A 22,378-nucleotide genomic window follows, 5' to 3' on the forward strand; every position below is an offset into this window, starting at 1 on the left:
GCCACTGCACTCCAGCCTGGGCAATAAGAGCAAAACTCTGTCTCAAAAAAGAAAAAAACAAAGAAAGGGATATAAGAAGATATACCTCATGAGTGAGCCCAGGTGATCGAGAAGAGGAACTGCCCAGGTAGCTGACGGGACTATGAGAAATAATAAACTTCTGTTGTTTTAAGCCACTTAGTTTTGGGAGTGGTTTATTATGCTACAGGAGATAACCAACACAGATATTTATATCTAGAAAAGAGAGGTGCTGTCTTAAAATATAAAATCCATGGTATTGACTTTGGACTGGTTGGTGAGCAGAAGCTGGGAAGGCAATGAAGAGACTGCTGGTGAAGGCTGGAAGAGCAGAGAAGAAACTGCTGTGGGAATCTAGAGAGAAGTGAACCTTGTTATTCAGTGGCAGAATTAACTGGCAAAATTGTCACCTGCAGTAACGTAGAAGATAGAAAATATACCTAATGAAGCTGTAGATACAGTTCAGGAGGTTTCCAGATGGAATGTAGAACAAAATGTCAACTGCTTTTTAACCTACATATGACAAGGTATGGGGAGAAAGCAAATAAAATGAAGAAAAAACTGCTCCGTTTGCAAGCAAAATTTAGAGATAATGTAAAGATCGCAGGATGTGCTGGGTTAGAAAATAAAACTATTTTAACATTTTTATTCTTTCCAGCCAGCAAAAGTCTCATAGGCCTCAGCATAAAGATCAAATCAGGCCGGACACAGTGACTAACACTTATAAAATCCCCGCACTTTGGGAGGCCAAGACAGGTAGATTGCTTGAGCCCAGGAGTTTGAGACCAGCCTCGGCAATATAATGAAATCTCGTCTCTACGAAAAAGAAATGCAAAAAATTAGCCAGGCATGATAGCACACACCTATGGTCCCAGCTACCTGGGAGGCTGAGGTGGGGGGATCACTTGAGCCTGGGAGGCAGAAGTTGCAGTGAGCTGTGATTGCACCACTGCACTCCAGCCTGGGTGACAGGGTGAGACCCTGTCTCAAAAAACAAAACAGAACAAAAAAAGTATGGCTGTACACCCTTTATTAAGATTCAAAAATATTTAAGATGGTATATAATAGGCCTTCTCAGCTCGACAAAAGAATTTCTAAGAATCTCAAGGGCATTTTCTCACAGAAATCTGAGCCACTCAAATGAGAGAAAAGCTTGTTTGAAAAATTATGGATGTGGCTTTTGAAATATGAAATGAATCCAATCAGATTCACAGGAAACCCATGAAGTTTTTGAGATAATCGTATTGAGAGTACCACAAGCTTGAACTGGTGACATAGTTCAAATCAAAAAGAAGCCTCTGGGGCCCCAGTATCCTATAGTCAGGAGACAGGCTGAGAAAGCTACTCAGCTGCAAACAGGGGCATTTCTTCGGAAAAGGAAGGACTTCTCAGAGAGCAGAGTCAAGAATTCAGGTAGCAGAGCCAAGAGCCATGGAGAACAATGGAATAGGAAGGCACCAGGAGTAAAATGAGACCCTAATCAAGGAATTTTACCTCAGAGTAGGGGCCCTGGTAAAATGTGACCAGCTGGCTTTCAGAATTGCTATGGACTAATGGCTGCTATGCGCCTCCTATTCTACCCTTTTGTCTACTGTGGTTATTCTGTTCCTATCTCACCACTGTTTGTTGGGTGTGGGGGAGTGGTGTTGATAATGTATCTTTTTGGCTGACTGATCTCTGAATCAGAAAGAGTCCCAGCTGGTGAACCTGAACCACATCTGATTCATGTCTTAAAATCCTAGACTTCAAGTGTGATGAGATAATCAGGTTGAGATTTTGGGGTACTGAGATAGGGATGTATTAGTCTATTCCTACACTGCTATAAAGAACTACCTGAGACTGGGTAATTTATAAAGAAAAGAGGTTTAATCGATTCACAGTTCCACAGGCTTAACAGGAAGCATGACTAGCAGGCCTCAGAAAACCTACAATCATGGTGGAAGGCAAAGGGGAAGCAAGCACCTTCCTCACATGGTAGCAGGAGAGAGCGTGAGCGAGGGGGTAAGAGCCACACACATTTAAACCATCAGATCTTGTGAGAACTCACTATCATGAGAACAGCATGGGGGAAATCCGCCCCCATGATCCAATCACCTCCCACCAAGTCCCTCCCCGAACATTGGGAATTGCAATTCAACACAAGATTTGGATGGGGACACAGAGCCAATCCATATCAAGGGGTAAGAATATCTTGCATGCGGGAGGAATGTGAATAATCTGTGACCAAATAGGAACTATGACAGGTTGTTTAATAGCCAAAAATTCCTCCCATCTTCGTATGCACAAAGGTGGAATCTATTTCTCCACATCATTTGATCTGGGATGGTCTCGTAATTTGCTTTGATCAATACAATGTGTGCAAATTCTAGAGTCTATTTCTCAAGAGGTCTTGTGGCTTTTATCTTTGCTTTCTGAGAATGCTGTCCTAAGACCACGATGTAAGGAAGCCAGTCTAGTCTACTGGAGGATGAAAACCATGTAAAACAGAGTCAAAGAATCCCATCTGATAGCTTGCATCAATTGCTAGACATTCAAGTCAGTATATCTTAGACAGGGAATTCCACTGACTCTCCACCTGAATGTAGACACATGAGTGAGACCAGATGAAGCCTGTATAGAATCTTTCCAACCAAAATAGAATCATAAAAATTAAATCGTTATTGTTCAAAGTCACTTCGTCTTTGTGTGGTTTGTTTACAGCAGTAGACAATGGAAGCAACCCTGCTCTCACAGATCTTGCAGTTTAGTGGAAAAAATGACAAGTAAACCAGTAATAACAGTAAAAAGTGATGATCTTTATAAGAGGGAAGTATAGGAGAATTATGGGAGCATATAGCAGGAAACTATAGCCTCCTTTAGTGGGGAGATAAGGGTTGAACCGAAGAAGCAACATTATCCCTGATATCTCAAAAATAAGGTAGAGGGAGTGGCATCTGCAAAGGCCCCAAGCTAAGAAAGAACTCAAGGAAGTTCTACATGGCTGTCACATTATGGGAGCTTAATTAAAGCTGGTTGGATGAATAAATGAATGAATATGTAGCAAAGCATCATGAGTATACAATCCTTAAGGATTACCCTGTAAAGTTGATTATGGAATTATATTCCAGAAATGTTTATAGTCATTTTACATATATATATATTTTGAGACAGAGTCTCACTGTTGCCCAGGCTGGAGTGCAGAGACACAATCTCAGCCCAATGCAACTAACGCCTCTCAGGTTCAAGCAGCTCTTGTGCTTCAGCCTCCTGAGTTGCATGTACCACCATGCCTGGCTAATTTTTATATTTTTAGTAGAGATGGAGTTTCGCCAAGTTGGTCAGGCTGGTCTTGAACTTCTGGCCTCAAGTAATCTGCGTGCCCCGGCCTCCCAAAGTGTTGGGATTACAGGTGTGAGTCACTGCACCCAGCCTGTAATCATTTTATGTATACTTTTCTGTAGTTGTTCTTGGCTGGATTAACGTGTGGCTCAATAATAATAGTTACTGAAAACCTATGATGAGTTATGGGCTGTAACAAGTACTCTACATGAATTATTTCTATCCATAGCTACCTTGTGGTGTAGAAAGTATACCCTCACTTCATAGCTAAGGAAGTTAAGGTTCAAAGAAACAGGTTGAACTGTCCAAGCCCTGAATTCAGTAATCATGAAGTTCCAGAGCCCCCTTCTGAGAAAGTCCATAAGGTCAGGGCTATTTTCATAATAATACGAAGACATAATTTGCCCTTTTCACTGTGTTGGCATTTGCACTTAGATTTTGAGAAAGCTCCTACCATTTTCTAACTTCTAAGAGTAGCTCAATGTGTTTAAATTGCTTCATGCAAATAATAGGGTTCGTGCTGCACACTGTTCCTTCTGGGAGTCTGGAATTTTGGCATATGCTAGGCAGAGGGTATCTATGTGACTGACTCCAGATAAAAATCCTGGAGTCCTAGGTTCATGTGAGCTTTCTTTGTCAACAAAAGTTTGTCTGACTGGTTGTTAAATTTATTGCAGAAGGAATTAAATGTGTTGCGTGTGACTCCACTGGGAGAGAGCCACTGGAAGCTCGTGCCTAATTTCCTCTGGACATTGCTCCATACACCTTTTCTCTTTGCTCATTTTGCTTTGTGTCCCTTTGTTATAATAAATCCTAACTGGGAGTACAACTATATGCTGAGTCCCCCTAGTAAATCCTCCAACATCACCAAACCTGGTGGTAGTCTTGGGGATGGGGATCATGGGGACCCTTGACATACAGGTAAACTCTAAATAGGATAAACTGCAAAAACCCATGCCAAGACACATCATATTAAACTTCCAAAAGCTAATGATAAATTTTAAAATCTTGAAAGCAGCCAGAGAGAAATGACATATTACCTAGGACTGTTACTGAGAAACACCAATTTGAAGGACAGTGGATTTCTCATCTGAAACCATGGAAGTCAAAAGGAAATGGCACAATATTTTTCAAGTGCTAAAAGAAAAGAACTGCCAACCACGAATTCTACATCTGTCTTAATGATTCTTCAGGAATCAAATAAAAACATTGTCAGACAAAGGAAAACTGAAAGAATTCGTTGCTAGCAGACATACCCTTAAAGATTGGCCAAAGAAAGCTCTTCATACAGAAAGGAAAGGATACAAGAATCTTAGAGCATCAGGAAGGAAGAAGAAACAACAGAAGAGCAGAAATACGAGTGCATAAAATGTTATTTCCTTTGTGAGTTTTATAAATTGTATCTCATGATTGAAACAAAATTTATGACACCATCTGATATCTAAGCAATGATACTTAAAAGTGGACAAGATAAATGGAAGTGAGGTTTTCATGCTTCACTCTAAAAAAGAAAAGAAAACAAAAAACCATAAATCAATCAAGATGGAATGCTTAAAAATGCTGAAGTAACCTACAGGAAGTGAAAAAAAGAGAACTGAGAACCAGAGGAAACAAGTAGAATACAAATCATAAAGTGGTGGTCCTAAGTGCTAATATAACAATTATCTTAAGTGTAATTGGTCTAAATACACCAAAGAAAAAAGCCCACAGTCCGTGGGCCAGCAGGAGATGACAAAGGCAATACACCTACCATTTGGCCTTCTGGAGTTTGTTCCCTGCAAATCCGAGGAAGCATACTGCTCCTTCTGGAGGGCTCTGCCTAGAGACCCTCCTGGAGATCCTCTGCTGTCTCTTGGCTCAGGACCTTGGGCCACGTTGCCAGCAGGAGGCTGCTTGCTGGGGGCCCGGCTCTGCCTGCTGGGTGCATCCCGGGTGCTGGGCAGACACGGAAGGGCCTGGGGTCTGCAGGAATCTGGGCTTTGCCTTCCTTTTTGCTGTTCTGCCTCTTTTCGTTTGTTTTCTTCCTCTCGCTTTCTGGAAGCAAAGTCAAAGAGGAAAAGGAAAAAAATGTAAAGAGTATCACCTGCTCAAGTGTCTCTGTGTGAGATTTAAATTTTAAGAGGCGCTACTACATCACAGGAGATATTTGGAAATTTGCATTTTCCAAGAGCAGTCTTTTCTCCAGATAAAATAAAAACCACCTCTTTCACACCAGGCCTTATAGCCCAAAAGATGACGGAGCTGAAAAGTTTATAGATCAGTCTTTGTGCTGTTGAGACACGAGAGATAACCAGGCAACTTTTCTGAATGTGAAACATAACACATTCCCAACGGTGTGTATGCCCCAAGCTTGTGTGTGATCCCTGGAGCTACCTGTACCACCACCCGTTTTTCTCCTGTTTCAGAAGGCACACCAGAATGCAACTGAGAATGACAGTCAAAGGGATAACTTTGAATCTGCTCTATTCATTTAAAAAAGCCCATTGGCAAACCTTAATGATCATATAAAAAGTCACTTGCAAAGTACCTTGCCAGTGATTAAAACACACCTGTGAGTTGCAAATGCTGCCGTTAAGAGCTCTAGCTAATGAGTCAAATCCACTCATTTTACAGATGAGACCCAGAAGGTAGGGTGATTTTAAAAAAGTCACACATGAGTAGCTGGTGGCAAAGCTGGAACCCTTGGGTAGCAAGAGAACAGACAAGGGCTGGGGAGGAGGGGCCCATCTAAAGATGAGTAGCAGGGTGAGGCAGGTGGGTCTGACGTGGCTCAGAAAGGTAGCCCAGGCCCCTAACTAAGGACAAAGGAAGGGGCTGAGTTAGGGGTAGGATTCGTTTGACCACTGCTGTTAATTTGTAGGGATTTCCAAGGCAAAGACAGGAGGAAAAACAAAATTTCTGAGTCTCTCTGCTGGGCACTGAAGATACAGAAATGACGACCACAGATTTCAGGTCCTCCCTAAGGAATCTTCTACCCAGAAGGGGACAGCCAGGAAAACAAAGACCTAATTTATCATGGAAGAAATGTTATATTTTGCATTTATTTATCTTTTTAAAGACAGGGTCTTTTACCTAGGCTAGAGTGCAATGTGCAGTGGTGCCTTCTTAGCTCCCCGCAGCCTTGAACTCCTGGGCTTAAGCGATCCTCCCACCTCAGCCTCCTGAGTAGCATGCGCCACCACACCTGGATAATTTTTAAATTTTTTGTAGAGATCGGTGGGCGGGGTTGCGGGGGGGGGGGCGGCGGTGGTCTCACTTTGTTGTCCAGGCTGGTTTTGAACTCCTGGGCTCAAGCCATCCCCCAGCTTTGGCCTCCCAAAGGGTTGGGATTATAGGCGTGCACCACCACGCCCAGCTGAAAAGGACTTTAGTTGTGTGCCCCTCACACTTTATTGGGCTGAATCACCTGGTGTGTTGGTAATTATGGATTCTGACTTAGAAAGGCTGGGGAGAACTCAAGATTCTGCATTTCTAACAAGCGCCCAGGTGATCCAGGTGTTGCTGGCTCTCTGGCCACACCTTGAGTAGCTAGGCTTAAGGGCACAGGAAAGTCTAACATGGACTGCTCACTATACCACTAGGTGGAATGAAATGTACAATATGAAATGTGATTCTCCACATTGACACCAACTTTTTGTAAGGTCCACCTTGCTCACACATGAGCATGCCATCTTTATAGGCAACCTGACAAGGTGCAGGGCTAAGGATCAGACACAGAAGCATGAGACAAGGTGGAGACCCTAAGCTGACAAGCAGTCATAGAATCCAGACTGCCACGGACTACGGCATTTGAAGCAAAGCTTATTTAGATCTCAAGGGACAGGAAAGCCCCAGCTGACAGATACCTGGGTTACACTTTGATTTAAAACCTTGTCAACTTGTTAAATTCCCCTTCTGAAGCTCTTTCTTCCTGTATGGAGTAGCCCCTGATCTGGGGTCCAAGCTTGCTTATCTAACAGTTTTCTATTGAGTCCCATTACCAAGAACATGGCCAGATGGGTCGTGCTAACTCCTGTACAGCTCTAGTGTTTTTATTCGACTCTGGTTTTGTGACATCTTTGCCACCTGCTAATGACTGCGGTCTACAGGCCAGCTGGACAGCCTGTCATCTCAGAACTTGAGATTCATATGGATGCGAGCAGGCGCCATTTCAGTGTGATCTGTCTGGGACAAGGCTGCTTTTCAGAAGAAGGTGGAAGCATCTGGGTGGCGGAAGTGCTGCTAATAGATTTAATAGCCTTGCTCCAGGAAGGCAGAGGAAGAAGGGCTGTGCTTTTTATCAGCACTGATGAGCAGAGCTGTTTTAAGGGAATGATATTGGCTCATTAGACAGACACATGTGGGTGTCTGTCTGGGTTGGCACCTACATGGATCTCACTGCCATTAAGGGGGACTCTGAGGTGACAAATTAGACTTTGTTATTTGAGCAGTCTCCTCTTTCTTTTTAGGAAACCAAACAGCTCCTTATTCAATTCCAAGAAGCTTCTCTGTAGCCAGTCCCGGGGCAAACCTTATCACTGCAGACCTTTCTGGGCCTTTAAACAAAGGCAGTCACATGAGGAACAGGGGATCCAGCCTTTTAAAGTGGTCAGGACACCCAGAAAGCAAGAGGGCTTTGACTTCTGGAGATTGCTTTGGAGGGGGGATACAGGGGAGTGATTTTTCATTTTGGTAGAACTAAGTAAGCAGAATTAGGAGACAGAATGCAATCATCTGAATGAATAATTAGCCCCTGGTCTTATAATTAATTTTTTTTAATTGATGCATTTTACATTAAAAAAATCTTCCAGGTGGCACATGGCCCACAATTGTGAAGTTCTTCAGAGCAGTGGTTCTTGATGTAATAGCAGTGATCACTGGATATTGGGGGAACCCACCCCCGATAATTCAATGTAGGTTCTTTTCTATTTTCCCTAAGTGTCAGTCGGTCTGAGAAATAAAGGGAAAGAGTACAAAACAGAGGAATTTTAAAGCTGGGTGTCCGGGAGAGACATCATATGTCGGCAGGTTCTGTGATGCCCCCTGAGCCACAAAACCAGCAAGTTTTTATTAGCAATTTTCAAAGGGGAGGGAGTGTACGCATAGGGTGTGGGTCACAGAGATCACATGCTTCAGGGGCAACAAAAGATCACAAGGCAGAAGGTCAGGGCGAAACTAGAATCACTAATGAACTTCCATGTCCCGCTGTGCATGCATTGTCATTGATAAACATCTTAACAGGATTCAAGAGCCTTGAACTGGTCTGACAGAATTTGCCAGGCTGGAATTTCCTAATCCTAGCAAGTCTGGGGGTGTTGCAGGAGGCCAGGGCGTGTTTCATCCCTGATCTGCAACTGCATAAGGCAGACACCCCCAGAGCAGCCATTTTAGAGGCCTCCCCAGGAATGCATTCTTTTCCCAGGGCTGTTAATTATTAATATTCCTTATTGGGGAAAGAATTCAGCGATATTTCTCTTACCCATTTTCAGTAATAAGAGGAATATGGCTCTGTTCTGCCTGGCTCCCAGGCAGCCAGACTTTAAGGTTATCTCCCTTGTTCCCTGAAAATCGCTGCTATCCTGTTCTTAAGGTGCCCAGATTTCATATTGTTCAACCACACATGCTTTATGAACAATTTGTGCAGTTAACGCAATCATCACAGCATCCAGAGGTGAAATATATCCTCAGCTTACAAAAATGACGGGATTAAAAGATTAAAGTAAAGACAGGCATAGGAAATTATATGAGTATCGATTGGGGAAGTGATAAATGTCCATGATATCTCCACAATTTATGTTCTTCTGTCACGGCTTCAGCAGGTCCCTCTGTTTGGGTTCCCTGACTTCCCGCAACAATTGGGAAAAAATGGAGTGGGATTAAAACTGGAAATTATGCGTAACCTATATCCTATTTTATCTATATTGCTGCCTTAAAACTAAAGCAGCAGCAGTAACAACAACAACACAAACAATTCAGCTTCTGAGAGTTGAACATGACCCCACATGTATGTGTCTCCCTGGGGAAAAAGTCCAGAACCATTGCTCATAGCGTAAGAGTTTGAAGAAACCACAGTGTATTGAGGGTGACACCCTCATTTGGTAGATAAGAAAACAGGCAGAGAGGTAAGTGACTTACCCAAGGCTACATGGTAAACTACAGACAGAGCCAAGATAGAACTCAGCTGCTTTATCTCCTGGTAAAATTCATCCCCATGACAGAGTTGTTTTTAAAAATTTCACCTAACTTCTTCCATTATTTAAAAAATTAATTGGGTCATATGAAGAAGCTGGGGATGCCACTTCAAACTAATCATTTGCAGTATTTAAAAATGAGCTTTCTTTTTTATTTTTATTTTTAGAGACAGGGTCTCACTCTGTCACCTAGGCTGGAATGCAGTGGTGCAATCATAGCTCACTGTAACCTTGAACTTTTAGGCTAATTTTTAAAAAAATATTTTGTAGAGACAAGGTCTCCCTATGTTGCCCAGGCTTGTCTTCAACTCCTGGCCTCAAGTGATCCTCCCACCTCAGCCTCTCAAAGGGCTGGGATTACAGGTGTGAGCCACTGCACTCAGCCATACCTAGCTTTCAATGTAGTGTTTAGTCCTTAGCTCTTAGATTCAATAATTGTCCTGAAATTTAAATGTTTTTTTCTTAAGTTATAAAGAAATGTCAAAGATCTTTAATCAGGGCCGGGCACGGTGGCTCACGCCTGTAATCCCAGCACTTTGGGAGGCTGAGGCGAGTGGATCATGAGGTCAGGAGAGTAAGACCATCTTGGCTAACATGGTGAAACCCCATGTCTACTAAAAATACAAAAAATTAGCTGGGCATGGTGGCGGGTGCCTGTAGTCCCAGCTACTCAGGAGGCTGAGGCAGGAGAATGGCGTGAACCTGGGAGGTGGAGCTTGCAGTGACCCAAGATTGTGCCACTGCACTCCAGCCTAAAAACAAAAACAAAACAAAACAAAAACAAAATTTAATCATGAAGGTACACTATGTTATAAAGATCTATTTTACTTGTAAAGCTTAGAACAAATATCAGAAAAAGAACCAATATTATTCTAGTTGATATGAAAAAATTTTAAAAGTTCTATGACACAGCAAACAACATTTCTGCAGGAAAATTATTAACATGCAGAATATTAGTGGATAAAATAGTCCCACCTTTCTCTCTCTCTTTTTCCTACTATGTGAAGAGAAATTGGGTAGACGATAGCTTCTAATGGGCTGCTAATTTAGTCTGGTTTGTACTGTCTCTTTTAGAGCAATTTTTGTAGCTCTTCAGAGGCTCACAGGATAAGAAAGTGAGAAAGTCAACTGGGGATCAAATCTTTGACAACATCTGTTTCAGGTCCTGCGCTCCACAGGGCGAAGAGGGGTTTCCAGACTCTCAGCTGATGGGACTGGGGCTGTCTACCCAGGAATAAAAGATTTACAGGACACATCGCTGCTTCACATTGCTCGAGGGCTATTATGGGGCAGAGATATTCCCCCAAAGCCCCCTAAAACCAAATCTAAGACCCACAGATAGAAATTTTTACAAATTACTAGCCTGGATGAAAATCTGGCAAGAAAAGGGCTAAAAAGAAGCTGAGTGATCAGAAATTTTAACAAATTTTAACAAAAGCTGATCAAGGGCAGTAACTTAAATGACTTGAATGTACGATGGCTTCAGCATCTCAGGAGTGGATATATCTATTTGTGCAATATGGCAAACTCTTGACTCTGGCCCTGCATAGTTGGAGTTATGGAAGTTGATATTTTTTCTACCCCACTATGTGCCTTCTAAATACTGCGACCCATAAGAGAGTTCTATTTGCCCACTTTTGACATGAAGAAATTAATTCTATCAGACACTGCAGAAACAGGCAGGCTCTTTCCCATCCCATGAATATTCAGGTTTCCATTGCCATGAATACAAGACCTAGTGAGGTCTGAGAGATGTGATTAAAATGCTTCTACAGAAAAGAGAAGTCTACTTAGTGTGTCCAGTTGTACTGATTTAACCCAGCTTTGCCTAAATGCTGCCATTCTAATTACTTGTCCTGGTGTAGGCTAGGGACCAATCGATATTTGTAACTTTCTCAAGGATTTAGGAGAATATTGGTGTGCTCTGTTCTGTTAGTTTTGAGGCTAACAGGAAGAGTGTTATTGAATTACATTATAGAATTGATAATGGTGGCTTGGCACCACTCTCTTAACAACGAATGGGATCAACAGTGGCATAACTGAATGAGCCAGATGGTTATTCAATCAGATGGTTGCTAGCATCTGGGGACAGCCTCTAGCATGGGCTTGGCTGGTAGGAGGATTCCCTTGAACCAAGTAATGGTAGGTAGCTTGGCCTTGAGACTTAGATCCATGTGCCATCTCTCTTCCTTACTAGCTGTGTGACTTCAGGCAGGCTAACCTTTTTGTGCCCATCTCTGCATTTATAAAATGAGATTAAGGACAGCTGTCATGTCTACTTTTTAATATTTATCTATATTTGTAATATCTAAAATCCACATTATTCAATCAGGCTTCCATTTCTTATGGGTATGTTTTTGGTTCCTAGAGACAAATTAACATCAACTATTTGGCTAAGCTTCCTTATATCTTCTAAACAAGAAACAGGGTATTTACCTGTAATTGTTCTTCCCAATATTCTCTTTTTTTTTTTTGAGATGGAGTCTCGCTCTGTTGCCCAGGCTGGAGTGCAGTGGCGTGATCTTGGCTCATTGCAAGCTACGCCTCCCAGGTTCACTGCCATTCTCCTACCTCAGCCTCCCGAGTAGCTGGGACTACAGGTGCCTGCCACCATACCTGGCTAATTTTTTGTATTTTTAGTAGAGACAGGGTTTCACTGTGTTAGCCAGGATGCTCTCGATCTTCTGACCTCTTGATCCGCCCACCTCGGCCTCCAAAAGTGCTGGGATTACAGGCGTGAGCCACTGTACCCAGCCCTTCCCAATATTTGCTAAATCTGGCAGGGATAAGACTTGTAAACAGTGTGAGTCTAAAAAGTTTACAGAATCATGGTTTCATGTTCAAGTGCAGACAGCGGTCAGCCCCTTTGCTCTGGTCTTTCTTTTTAAAATCAGAACACAGACTGTTATAATCTGTCAAATGATAATTTTCTCATGACCAATATTCAGGGAGTTGGAAAACCAAATGAATATATAAGTGCCAAAGAGTGTTGTGAGGAGAAGTGGTATACAATGTGTTTGCTGCCTTGAGCAAGACAAACAAGTTAAAGTTGTACACTTACAGAGAGTCACAGTATAAGAACTGAAAGAGACCTAAGAGGATTTGGTCCAACCCTTCCATTTGACAGATGGGGAAACTAAGGTCTACAGTGATCAATGGCTTATGTAAGGTTTTAGACCCTTTGTAGGGGAATTTACTGAACATTTATTTATTGAATGCTTACTACATACCAAACATTCTAAGGTACTAGAGATGTTGAGGTACATAACACACAGTCCCCGTTCTCAAGAAACTGACAATTGAGTTGGGGAATCAGACCCATACGCTCCTGCCAATAGTGAGTTCTAGATGTGATGAGTGCTAAAGGAGAGGTAACTACACAGAGCTATGGGAGGATGTGGGAGGCACTCACTAATTAAACAGGGGGAGAAAAATGCTACATATGAAGAATGAGAGAGGAGTAAACTGAGAGGTTACTTCAGGCAGAGGGAGAAGCACGCATGAGCAGAGACTCAGAAGAGATCTCAGAGACCAGCTCCTCACATAATTTTTTTTTTTTTTGAGACAGGGTCTCTGTCTGTCTTCCAGGCTGGAGTGCAATAGTGTGATGTAGCTCATTGCAGCCTTAACCTCCCTAGCTCAAGTGATCTTCCCACCTCCCTAGTAGCTGGGACTACAGGTATAAGCCACCACACTGGCTAGTTTTTGAATTTTTTTGTAGAGACGGGGTCTCACTATGTCTTGAACTCCTGGGCTGGTCTCAAACTCCTGGGCTGAAGCGATCCTCTTGCCTTGGCCTCCCAAAGTGCTGTGATTATAGGCATCTTTACATAATTTTAAAAATGCCTTATACACTATCATGGAGAGATGATAATTCCACTTCTGTTGGATCATTTCCAGTGAGAGGAAAATATTACCTCATGAGACAAAAAAGATTTAGCTCTCACCTTTTCAGTTGGTGTTGCATGGTGTCTAGGAGTTTGTCAGATTTTTATCTCTTCATTGTCACTGAATAACAGGCATAGAAATAGCTGATCTTTAACTCCCTCTTGAGGGAATAAGAAAATGTCGTGTGTCTTAGGACCTGTGACTTACAGAATGTTAGAGCTGGGAGGGACGTGAGAGATCATTTAGTCCAGTGGTTTTTGTCTTTTTGTGTGTGACTCATGGACCCCATTTGGAGAATGTGATAAAGAAAGTCTATAGATGCTCTCCCGCAAAACGCATGTGTGCTTCTGACACAAAATGCTGTGTACAGTTTCAGGTATTCATGGATCCCTGAAGCCCATCTTGAATTAAGAAACCTTCTTTTCATTTTACTGATGAAAATCTGAGGCTCAGAGAAGTGCAATGGCATGAAAGAGAACAATGGAAGTAATTCCCCATGGGCCAGATGACTTTGTGAGCAGATGAGTCAAACACATGGGCCAACCATTAACAATCTGGTGATGTTCAGTAAGCACTGACTAATTACGAAGTGAAAAGGAGACGAGCAGTAGCAATGGAAGTGTTATGAGCAGTTTTTTAAAAATCTGAAAGTTGGTTTATGAAAAGGGGATTTAGATTTTTCTCTTTGGCTTCCAGGGGTAGATTCAAGTCCAAAGGGTAGAAAAGAACTTTTGCTAGACAGAGCCCTCCACTAATGGAATATGTTATCTTGAGAGATACAGGACTTCTTGCACTTGACTTTTTGGGGGACACAGAACCACCTCTCGTAGAAGGGACTTAAGCATCACAAGAGTTTGAACTGGGTGACCAAAACTGGACATGATGATGTAACTCTTAGAAACATAATCACATATACTAGCTAGGAAGAAGCTCAGGTCTCCCAGACAGAATGGTAAGTGAAGTGAAGAAAGTTCAGGTTGGGAGGGTGGTGGTGGTGGAGAGAAATGAGACTTAGAAATGTAAGTGGAAGTGAAAGAAATGTTGAAGGATCTTACAGAGCACCATGGCTGGTATTTAAGAATGAGGGGACTGGGCGCGGTGGCTCATGCCTGTAATCCCAGCGCTTTGGGAGGCCGAGGTGGATGGATTGAGGTCAGGAGTTTGAGACCAGCCTAGCCAACATGGTGAAACCCCATCTCTACTAAAAATACAAAAATTAGCTGGTTGTGGTGGTGCACACCTGTAATCACAGCTACTTGAGAGGCTGAGGCAGGAGAATGGCTTGAACCCAGAAGGTGGAGGTTGCAGTGAGCCGAGATCAAGCCACTACACTCCAGCCTGGGCGACAGAGTGAGACTCCGTCTCAAAAAAAAAAGAAAAAAAGAATGAGGGCTTGTATAGAGTGGTGGTGGCACAGAAGAATGAAAGCAAAGGCTGTCAAAGGGGGAATGCACACAATCAATGGTAGCAGCACTAGCAAGCACCTAAAAAGGCCAGAACAGAGACAGACTGTGGTGATGAGCTGTTTCCATCTGCATGTCTGTGTGTTGCAGAGTCTGAAGTTATAGTGAAAACAGGACATGCAAATGGAACGTACAATGATCTAAAGTGTTGGCAAGTGACAAAAGCATAGCAGAAATGCCCACTAGGCAACTGAAGATATGAGATTAGAGTTCCAGGAGGTCAGGGTGTGAGACAGATTAGGGGGCTATCTATAGACATGAATTAATTTAAAATTTAAGAGTAGATACATTTTCAATGGAAAAAAGTATAGCATGAGTAGAAGTCTAAGAAGTTCGCCTTCAAGGCTGACTGCAGTGTGGAGATGGAATAATTTAAAAGATGTGAGAAAGGAGAGTCAGAGAGTTACAGGAGATCTGAGATTCGAGTGAAATAAGAACCTGGCAAAAAGCAAGCTTCAGGGAAGAAGGGTGATCAACAGAAATATGGTTTTATTTTAGTGAACACTCAACTGTGTGCTTTGGCAGGTAAATTATAGTAATGTTCATTTTGGCAACAACATAGGCAGTGCAGTGTGAATTATAAAGTGCTTTTAAATTGATTATAGATATACGTTAAATAGCATTTTCTAACATTACCTGCCTTAGTAAATATCACTACAACTTTTTTCTGTCCCAGTTTCTCTTTCAGCAAATTAGAAATTACTTTACTTAAGTTTAATAAGTGCCTTTCACATCCTCATTTTAAGGAAGATGATTTCTGCCATCCTAACATAATAAACTAGGAAAGGTACACCAAGGTGACATGCTGTCCCTGGGCCAGCTTAGTCAATGAGGCAGCAGCAGCAAGGACTGAGTTTAGCATCCCGATGTTTGTTTCTTCAAGCAAGAATTAAAAGCAAAATTAAACACTGACTCAGATTTTAAGAAATAACTTTTGAGAAACAGAACAAATGAAATCAGTTTCTCCACCATTTAAGTATATCTCTTGGAGATCTATAGCCTCCCTTTAGGGGACATACAAAGTCAGTTGTGTAGCCTTTGTTGAGTCCCATCTTATATTCAAGCAGATATGACTGCATTTTTTGAAAATAGATTCTCACACATTAAACTGGAGCTTATGGAAACATGAGTAGAACGAAACACAACATTCCATCCCTTTACAGAGATCATTTACTTGCAACTCAGGATAATTGGTCATGTGTATTATCTACTTATGGTTGCCACTCACAAGCAGAGAACTTTTATAAGAAGGCTGGAAAGAGAGGTATATAGAGGCTTTTAGGTTGATACTGGATTCTTTGGCAAAAGTGAAAGGAAGAGGGCATCATTAAGAGAAGAGAGCAACATAGTATTTCCTGGGATACCATCTACTTCAGTAGCTTCAGAGTCACAGAAAATGGTGTGTTTCTATAAATCTTATTTACTGAAGGCTGACATGATGATTAACATTCCAGTACATAGTGGTATTTAAATTCTCATTAAAATGACTTATCTTGCCTCTTATTATTACTTTTAATGATTATTTAGTACACTTATGCTTCCCCCTTGAGGGTAGGATGTAGAAGGATTTAAGAGTTAGAAGGACTGAAGATTTAGATTTAGAAACATTCAAGATAGAGCCAGGAAGTTATCTTTCAAGAATCTGCCCAGACTGGGCACAGTGGCTCATGCCTATAGTCCCAGCACTTTGGGAGGTCAAGATGGGCAGATCACTTGAGGTCAGGAGTTCAACACCAGCTTGGCCAACATGGCAAAACCTCATCTCTACTAAAAGTACAAAAATTAGCTGGGTGTGGCAGTGTACGCCTGTAATCTCAGCTACTTGGGAGGCTGAGTTATAAGAATCACTTGAACCTGGGAGGTGGAGGCTGCTGTGAGTGGAGATCATGCCACTGTACTCCAGCCTGAGTGACAGTGAGAGACTGTCTCAAAAAAAACAATCTGCTTGCCCACATCTTTATCATCAGAGTTTATGGTGTCTGTATTTGCTAATGTGGTACACTGCTGCTATTTAAAATACTTCTACCCAACATATCTATCAAAGAAAAGGCAAACCAAAGTATAATATAAAATAAATCTTTTTTTTTTTTTTTTTTTTTTTTTTTTGAGATGTAATCTTACTGTATTGCCCAGGCTGGAGTGCAGTGGTGCCATCTGGGCTCACTGCAACCTTCGCCTCCCAGGTTCAGACAATTCTCCTGCCTCAGCCTCCCGAGTATCTGGGATTACAGGTGCTAACCACCACGTCCAGCTAATTTTTGTATTTTTAGTAGAGACAGAATTTCACCATTTTGGCCAGTCTGGTCTTGAACTCCTGACCTCAAGTGATCTGCCTGCCTTGGCCTCCCAAAGTGCTGCGATTACGGGTGTGAGCCACTGCACCCAGCTTTAAAATCAATCATTTATGTGAAATAATCAGAATGTGTAATAGGCACAGTCATTTTGTATCATTGCCCAAAAAAAAAAAAAAATGCGAAGTCCTTGAGGCAGGGGGGATTTTGCTTTTTTAGTTGCCATTTTCTCCCTAGGCACTAGCCAAGCGTTTTGTCTGCACAGTAAGCATTCAATCAATATTTCTTGAGTAAATTATTTAGTACAGATGTTTTAGGAAATGGGTGAAGGACAGTAAGCTATTTATACAAGTTGGTTGCTTTAATCAAATTAAAACCAGACTTAGATTGATCTAGTGAAAGTAGGCTAGATACTGGCATGTTTCTTTTGGAAAGAAAGAGAAGAAGGGCAAGAAGGGCAGTTATTTCTTTACAGCTTATTCTAGGAAGCAATCCCATCCCCAACTCCCTGCCATGAGTGGGAGTGCTTTGTCCCTGGGCTGAAACATTGGGACTAATCTAGAGGAATCACCACCCAGCAAAGGTTAAGCCTTTGTCCTTCACTGCAGCCTCGGTCCCAGAAGACGGAGTGCTGAGAAGAGGGAAGGTGACTGGTTGCAGGGACCAACAGTAATTCACATTCTCATCTGCTTCCCTCTCCTGGACACCACAGCACCCCCCACACCCCCACTTCCACCCTGATTCTGGGTGGCGAGAGTGCAATCTGCATAGCTCACACTTACTTGGCAGCAGCATCTTTTCTCAACTGTTCATGCTTCATGAGGAGATTTTTCCTGTCTCGGAAGGCTTTTCTGACCTTGTACCCTTTGTAGACAGCTTGGATTTTGAAGGCGGCGATGTCTTGAATGGCTGCGATGGACAGGGCACCGTGCTCCAACATGAACTGGATCACTTCATGGCGCTCACCAAGCAAAGCATAATCAAGGGGTGTGTATCTGAAGTGGGAGGAAGATTTCTTTTTTTTTTTTTTAATTTTAGAATGTAATTCAAGGCACAATTAAACTGAAAATATTATCATGCAGCAGAAGGAAACTTCATTCTAAGATGTGGAATATTCCCCAGGCAAAGCCACCTTCTCTATAACAGGGCTGTTCTTTTTTTCTCCAAGGGGCACAAAACAAGGTTGACTACTGTGGGTCAGGTGCTTTGTGCTGCTAACCATGGCAGTTCCTGAGTTTTATTCCCTGGCAAACAAATAGGGGCCTATTGGAAACACATGATCACTTCCCTTCTTTCCCATGTGCCAAATAATTCCCTGCCCCTATCTAAAAAGGTAGTGAAAATATTAATTGTGAGATTTGTGAATTTGAGCCCATGATTACTGACAGTTAATGCTTATGAAGTAAAAAAACAGAGCTCCAAATGGAGAAATTCGGTATATGATAAGAATGGCCCTTTACATTTCTGCAGAAAAGATGGATTACTAAATAAATAGTGATGGGACAACCAGGTAGCCATCTGGGGAAAAAAAAGAGATTCTTATACCACATTTTATACCAAAATAAATTCTGGACAGAGCAAATACCTAAATATTTTAAAAAGGAACCATGAAAGTACCAGAAGAAACCAGGAAGATTAAAAACAAAATGATGTTGGAAGTCGTTTCTAAAAAAAAGATACAAAAGGCCTGGGTGCAGTGGCTCATGCCTGTAATCTCAGCACTTTGGGAGGCTGACACGGGTGATCACTTGAGGTTAGGAGTTCGAGACAGCCTAGCCAACATGGTGAAACCCCGTTTCTACTAAAATTAGCCAGGCATGGTGGCACATACCTGTAGTCCCAGCTACTCAGAAGGCTAAGGCAGGAGAGTTGCTTGAACCCAGGAGGTAGAGGCAGTAGTGAGCAGAGATCACGCCACTGCACTCTAACTTGGGCAACAGAGTGAGATGCTGCCACCAAAAAAAAAATAAAAAATTTCAGAAACCATAGAGAAGACTGACAAATCTAACCACATAAAAATAACAAAATTTTACAGGGTAAAAAAAACCACCAAAGACAAAGATAACAGTTCCCAGAAGAGTAAATACTAATAGCTCTTAACATATAAAAAATACGTTCAACCTCACTCACTTAAGAGAAATATGAATTAGACTAACATGAGAAAGTACCTTTCAATGATGATCAGATTTGCAAAAATCAGAAAACTTAGTAACACACTGCACTGGCAAGGATAGAGAGAGTCAGGCTCTCTCATATACTACTTTAACTTTTAGGGAGGATAATTTGGCAATATTTATCAAAATTATTCACATATATATGCCATTTGACATAGCCATTTCACTCTTAGGAATTTATCTTACAGATCTGCTCTCATGTGAAATGCTTTATGTACAAAGCTGCTCATGGAAGTACAGTTAGTCATAGCAAAAGAATAGAAACAACCTCAATGTCTATCAACAGAGGACTGCTTAAACAATGCACAGGCCGTCCACAGAATGAAGACATCTGTATATGCAGTCATTACTGCTGTATATGAATAAATAAAGAACAATCTCCAGGATGTATTGTTAAATGAAGACAAAGAAAAAAGCAAGAAACAGGAGTTATTATGGCATGTTCCATTTGTATATTAAAAAAAAAAATCCCTGTATGTTTATCTATAAAAATGTATTTCCAGAAGTTTTCCAAGAAACTGCTAACAGTGATGCCTCTGGGGTAGGAAAACTAGCTGTCTCAGAGGCAGGGGTAGGAGGAACATTGAGTCTTCAGTGAACGTCCTTTTAAATTTCCTACAGTGTATATACATCACTGTTTTGACTATAAGGGATGAATATTATTGTCATATTGTTGTATATTTAAATCTCAAATGGCAGCTTTCTAGATGTGTTATTTTTGGCACATTTTTTTTCTTTTTTCTTTTTTTGAGACAGGGTCTCACTCTGTTGCCCAAGCTGGAGTGCAGTGGTGTGAACACAGCTTACTGCAGCCTCAACCCCTTCTGGGCTCAAGTAGTCCTCCTGCCTCACCCCCCCAAGTAACTGGGACTACGGGCATGTACCACCAAATCTGGCTAATTTTTGTTTTTTTGAGATGGAGTTTTGCTCTTGTTGCCCAGGCTGGAGTGCCATGGTGCAATCTCAGCTCACTGCAACCTCTGCTTCCCAGGTTCAAGCAATTCTCCTGTCTCAGCCTCCCGAGTAGCTGGGATTACAGGTGCATGCCACCACACCCGGCTAATTTTTTTGTATTTTTAGTAGAGACAGGGTTTCATCATATTGGTCAGGCTGGTCTCTTAACTCCTGACCTCAGGTGATCCACCCACCTCGGCCTCCCAAAGTGCTGGGATTACAGACGTGAGCCACTGCACCCGGCCAATTTTTGTATTTTTTGTAGAGATGGGATTTCGCCATGTTCTCCAGGCTGGTCTTGAACTCCTGAGCTCAAGCAATTCTTCTGCCTTGGCCTACCAAAGTGTTGGAATTACAGGCGTGAGCCACTGCATCGAGCCCATTCTTTAAAAAAAAAAAATTCTTTTTAAATTTTGGAAACATAAAAAATTGGGTAAATACACAGAGGAAAATAGCTATCATCCATATTCCCACCTTGAGAATTAACCACTGTTCATATCTGGGAGATATGATTTCCTTTTTTAGAGAAAAATTACTTTGTCAAAATGATACAGATTTTATGAACTCAAACACTGCAAAAAAAGAAAATTGAAGTAAAAAAATTCCCCTAATTCTACCATCCAACAATGGTAATGATGACTATCACTTTTTAAACAACTTACTTTACATTTCTAAGCCTCAGTTTTCCTCATCTGATAAACAATGTAATACGCTGCAGACCTGGCATGAGGAGAAAATGGAAAAATAAGTATAAAGAGGATAGCAATGTTCCTGGCCCAAAGGAAGCAGTTAATAAATGTCAGCTCTGATTGTTGTTATTACAGGACATTCACTGCTGTATGGTTTGCAATACCATAGCAGCTTATCAAAAATATTATCTCCATAGGACCCAAACCAGTATCTATGACCATCCCATGACCATCACTGATGCTGATTCCTCTCAGGATGACTTTGACCAGCCCAATGCCATCAAAGGTCTTGGGAGAAAACATCAGATGATTTATGAGGCAGAAAAAAGGATGATTATATGGATGCATGACTAGACATAGAAAATCATCCGATTATAGAAAAAAAATGATTTCTCTTCAAAACTTACATAACAGTCACAGTTAAGACATAAAAGGAAGAGGTTTTTCATTTTAGGAGTATTTTGATCACTTTAGTAAGGAAATTGAGTTTGGGAGGAAACCCCAAACACTGAAATTAAGGAACTTCCATTTTAGGACAGCTTCATTTGCCACTTACTGTTCAGGGACCAGAAGGCTGTAAGTAAAGAGGCATCTATATAAACTTTAAAACATTATTTATAAGTGGACAGCATTTTTTAAATTCAGGAGAATTAAAAAAATTCTTGCTACAAGTTATAAAATGCCTTTCTTGATTGTGCTTTCTCTAATGGAAAAAATTACCATAGAGTCATTAAACCATGCAGTAATAGAGCTAAACTGAATTTTAAAGGTCATTTAGTTCAATACCTTCATTTTATAAATGGATGAACAGATTCAGAGAGGTTAAGCAACTTACCAAAGGTTATGTAAATTGTTTCTATAGAATGCAGACTAGAACTAAGATAACAAGTCTCCCAGTTCAGTAATCTTTCCACAACACGTATATCAATTATTTAGTATGTTTCCTATCGAATAAAACTGTTTCTTAAATCAGTGTGCAAACAACATATGTATTTGGTAAGTTTGATCATTTTTTCTATAATTATTAATAGGTAGCATCCTCCACATAATATATAAGCAGGATTAACAAAATTTAGTTTATAAAATGTAGAGCCCAAATTATTTCTTCACCTACAAATATTATGAAAGAAAATAACATGTAGCTTAATATATCCTAAAGAATGCTAATCTGGGAGTCAGGGGACCTGTGTGACCCTGGGCATTCTCTTCACTTCTCTGGTCTTTTGTTTCCTTATCTGTAAAAGGGGAAAGGAAGAAAAGAACTAGACTTCTTAGGCTGCTTCTGGATTGAAAATTATATCTTAAATATTTTTACTGTAAAAAATTGTATTTTTATTATGAAAAATTTTAAGCATAAAAAATGTAGAGAGAATAACACAATAAACCTTTACACACTCAATACCTAAATTTAAC

At 41.2% G+C, this 22,378-nt stretch overlaps 1 protein-coding gene across 19 annotated transcripts in view; it reads right to left on the bottom strand.

The window, feature by feature from the left end:
- Positions 1-22,378, bottom strand: part of INVS (inversin) — a 238,021-nt gene that overhangs the window by 48,618 nt on the left and 167,025 nt on the right. For 18 of the 19 annotated variants that reach the window (XM_074016960.1, XM_005581184.5, XM_074016965.1 and 15 more), the window contains 2 exons: positions 17,931-18,143; positions 5,087-5,370 (listed from right to left, as the gene is read on the bottom strand). In XM_074016960.1, coding sequence (XP_073873061.1) covers positions 5,087-5,370; positions 17,931-18,143 — 497 coding nt within the window. Of the gene's footprint in view, positions 1-5,086; positions 5,371-17,930; positions 18,144-20,938; positions 20,997-22,378 lie in introns of all 19 variants that reach the window. The other variant, XR_012424505.1, reaches the window with a different exon arrangement.

Source organism: Macaca fascicularis, chromosome 15 (genome assembly GCF_037993035.2).
Source record: "Macaca fascicularis isolate 582-1 chromosome 15, T2T-MFA8v1.1".
NCBI lineage: Eukaryota > Metazoa > Chordata > Mammalia > Primates > Cercopithecidae > Macaca > Macaca fascicularis.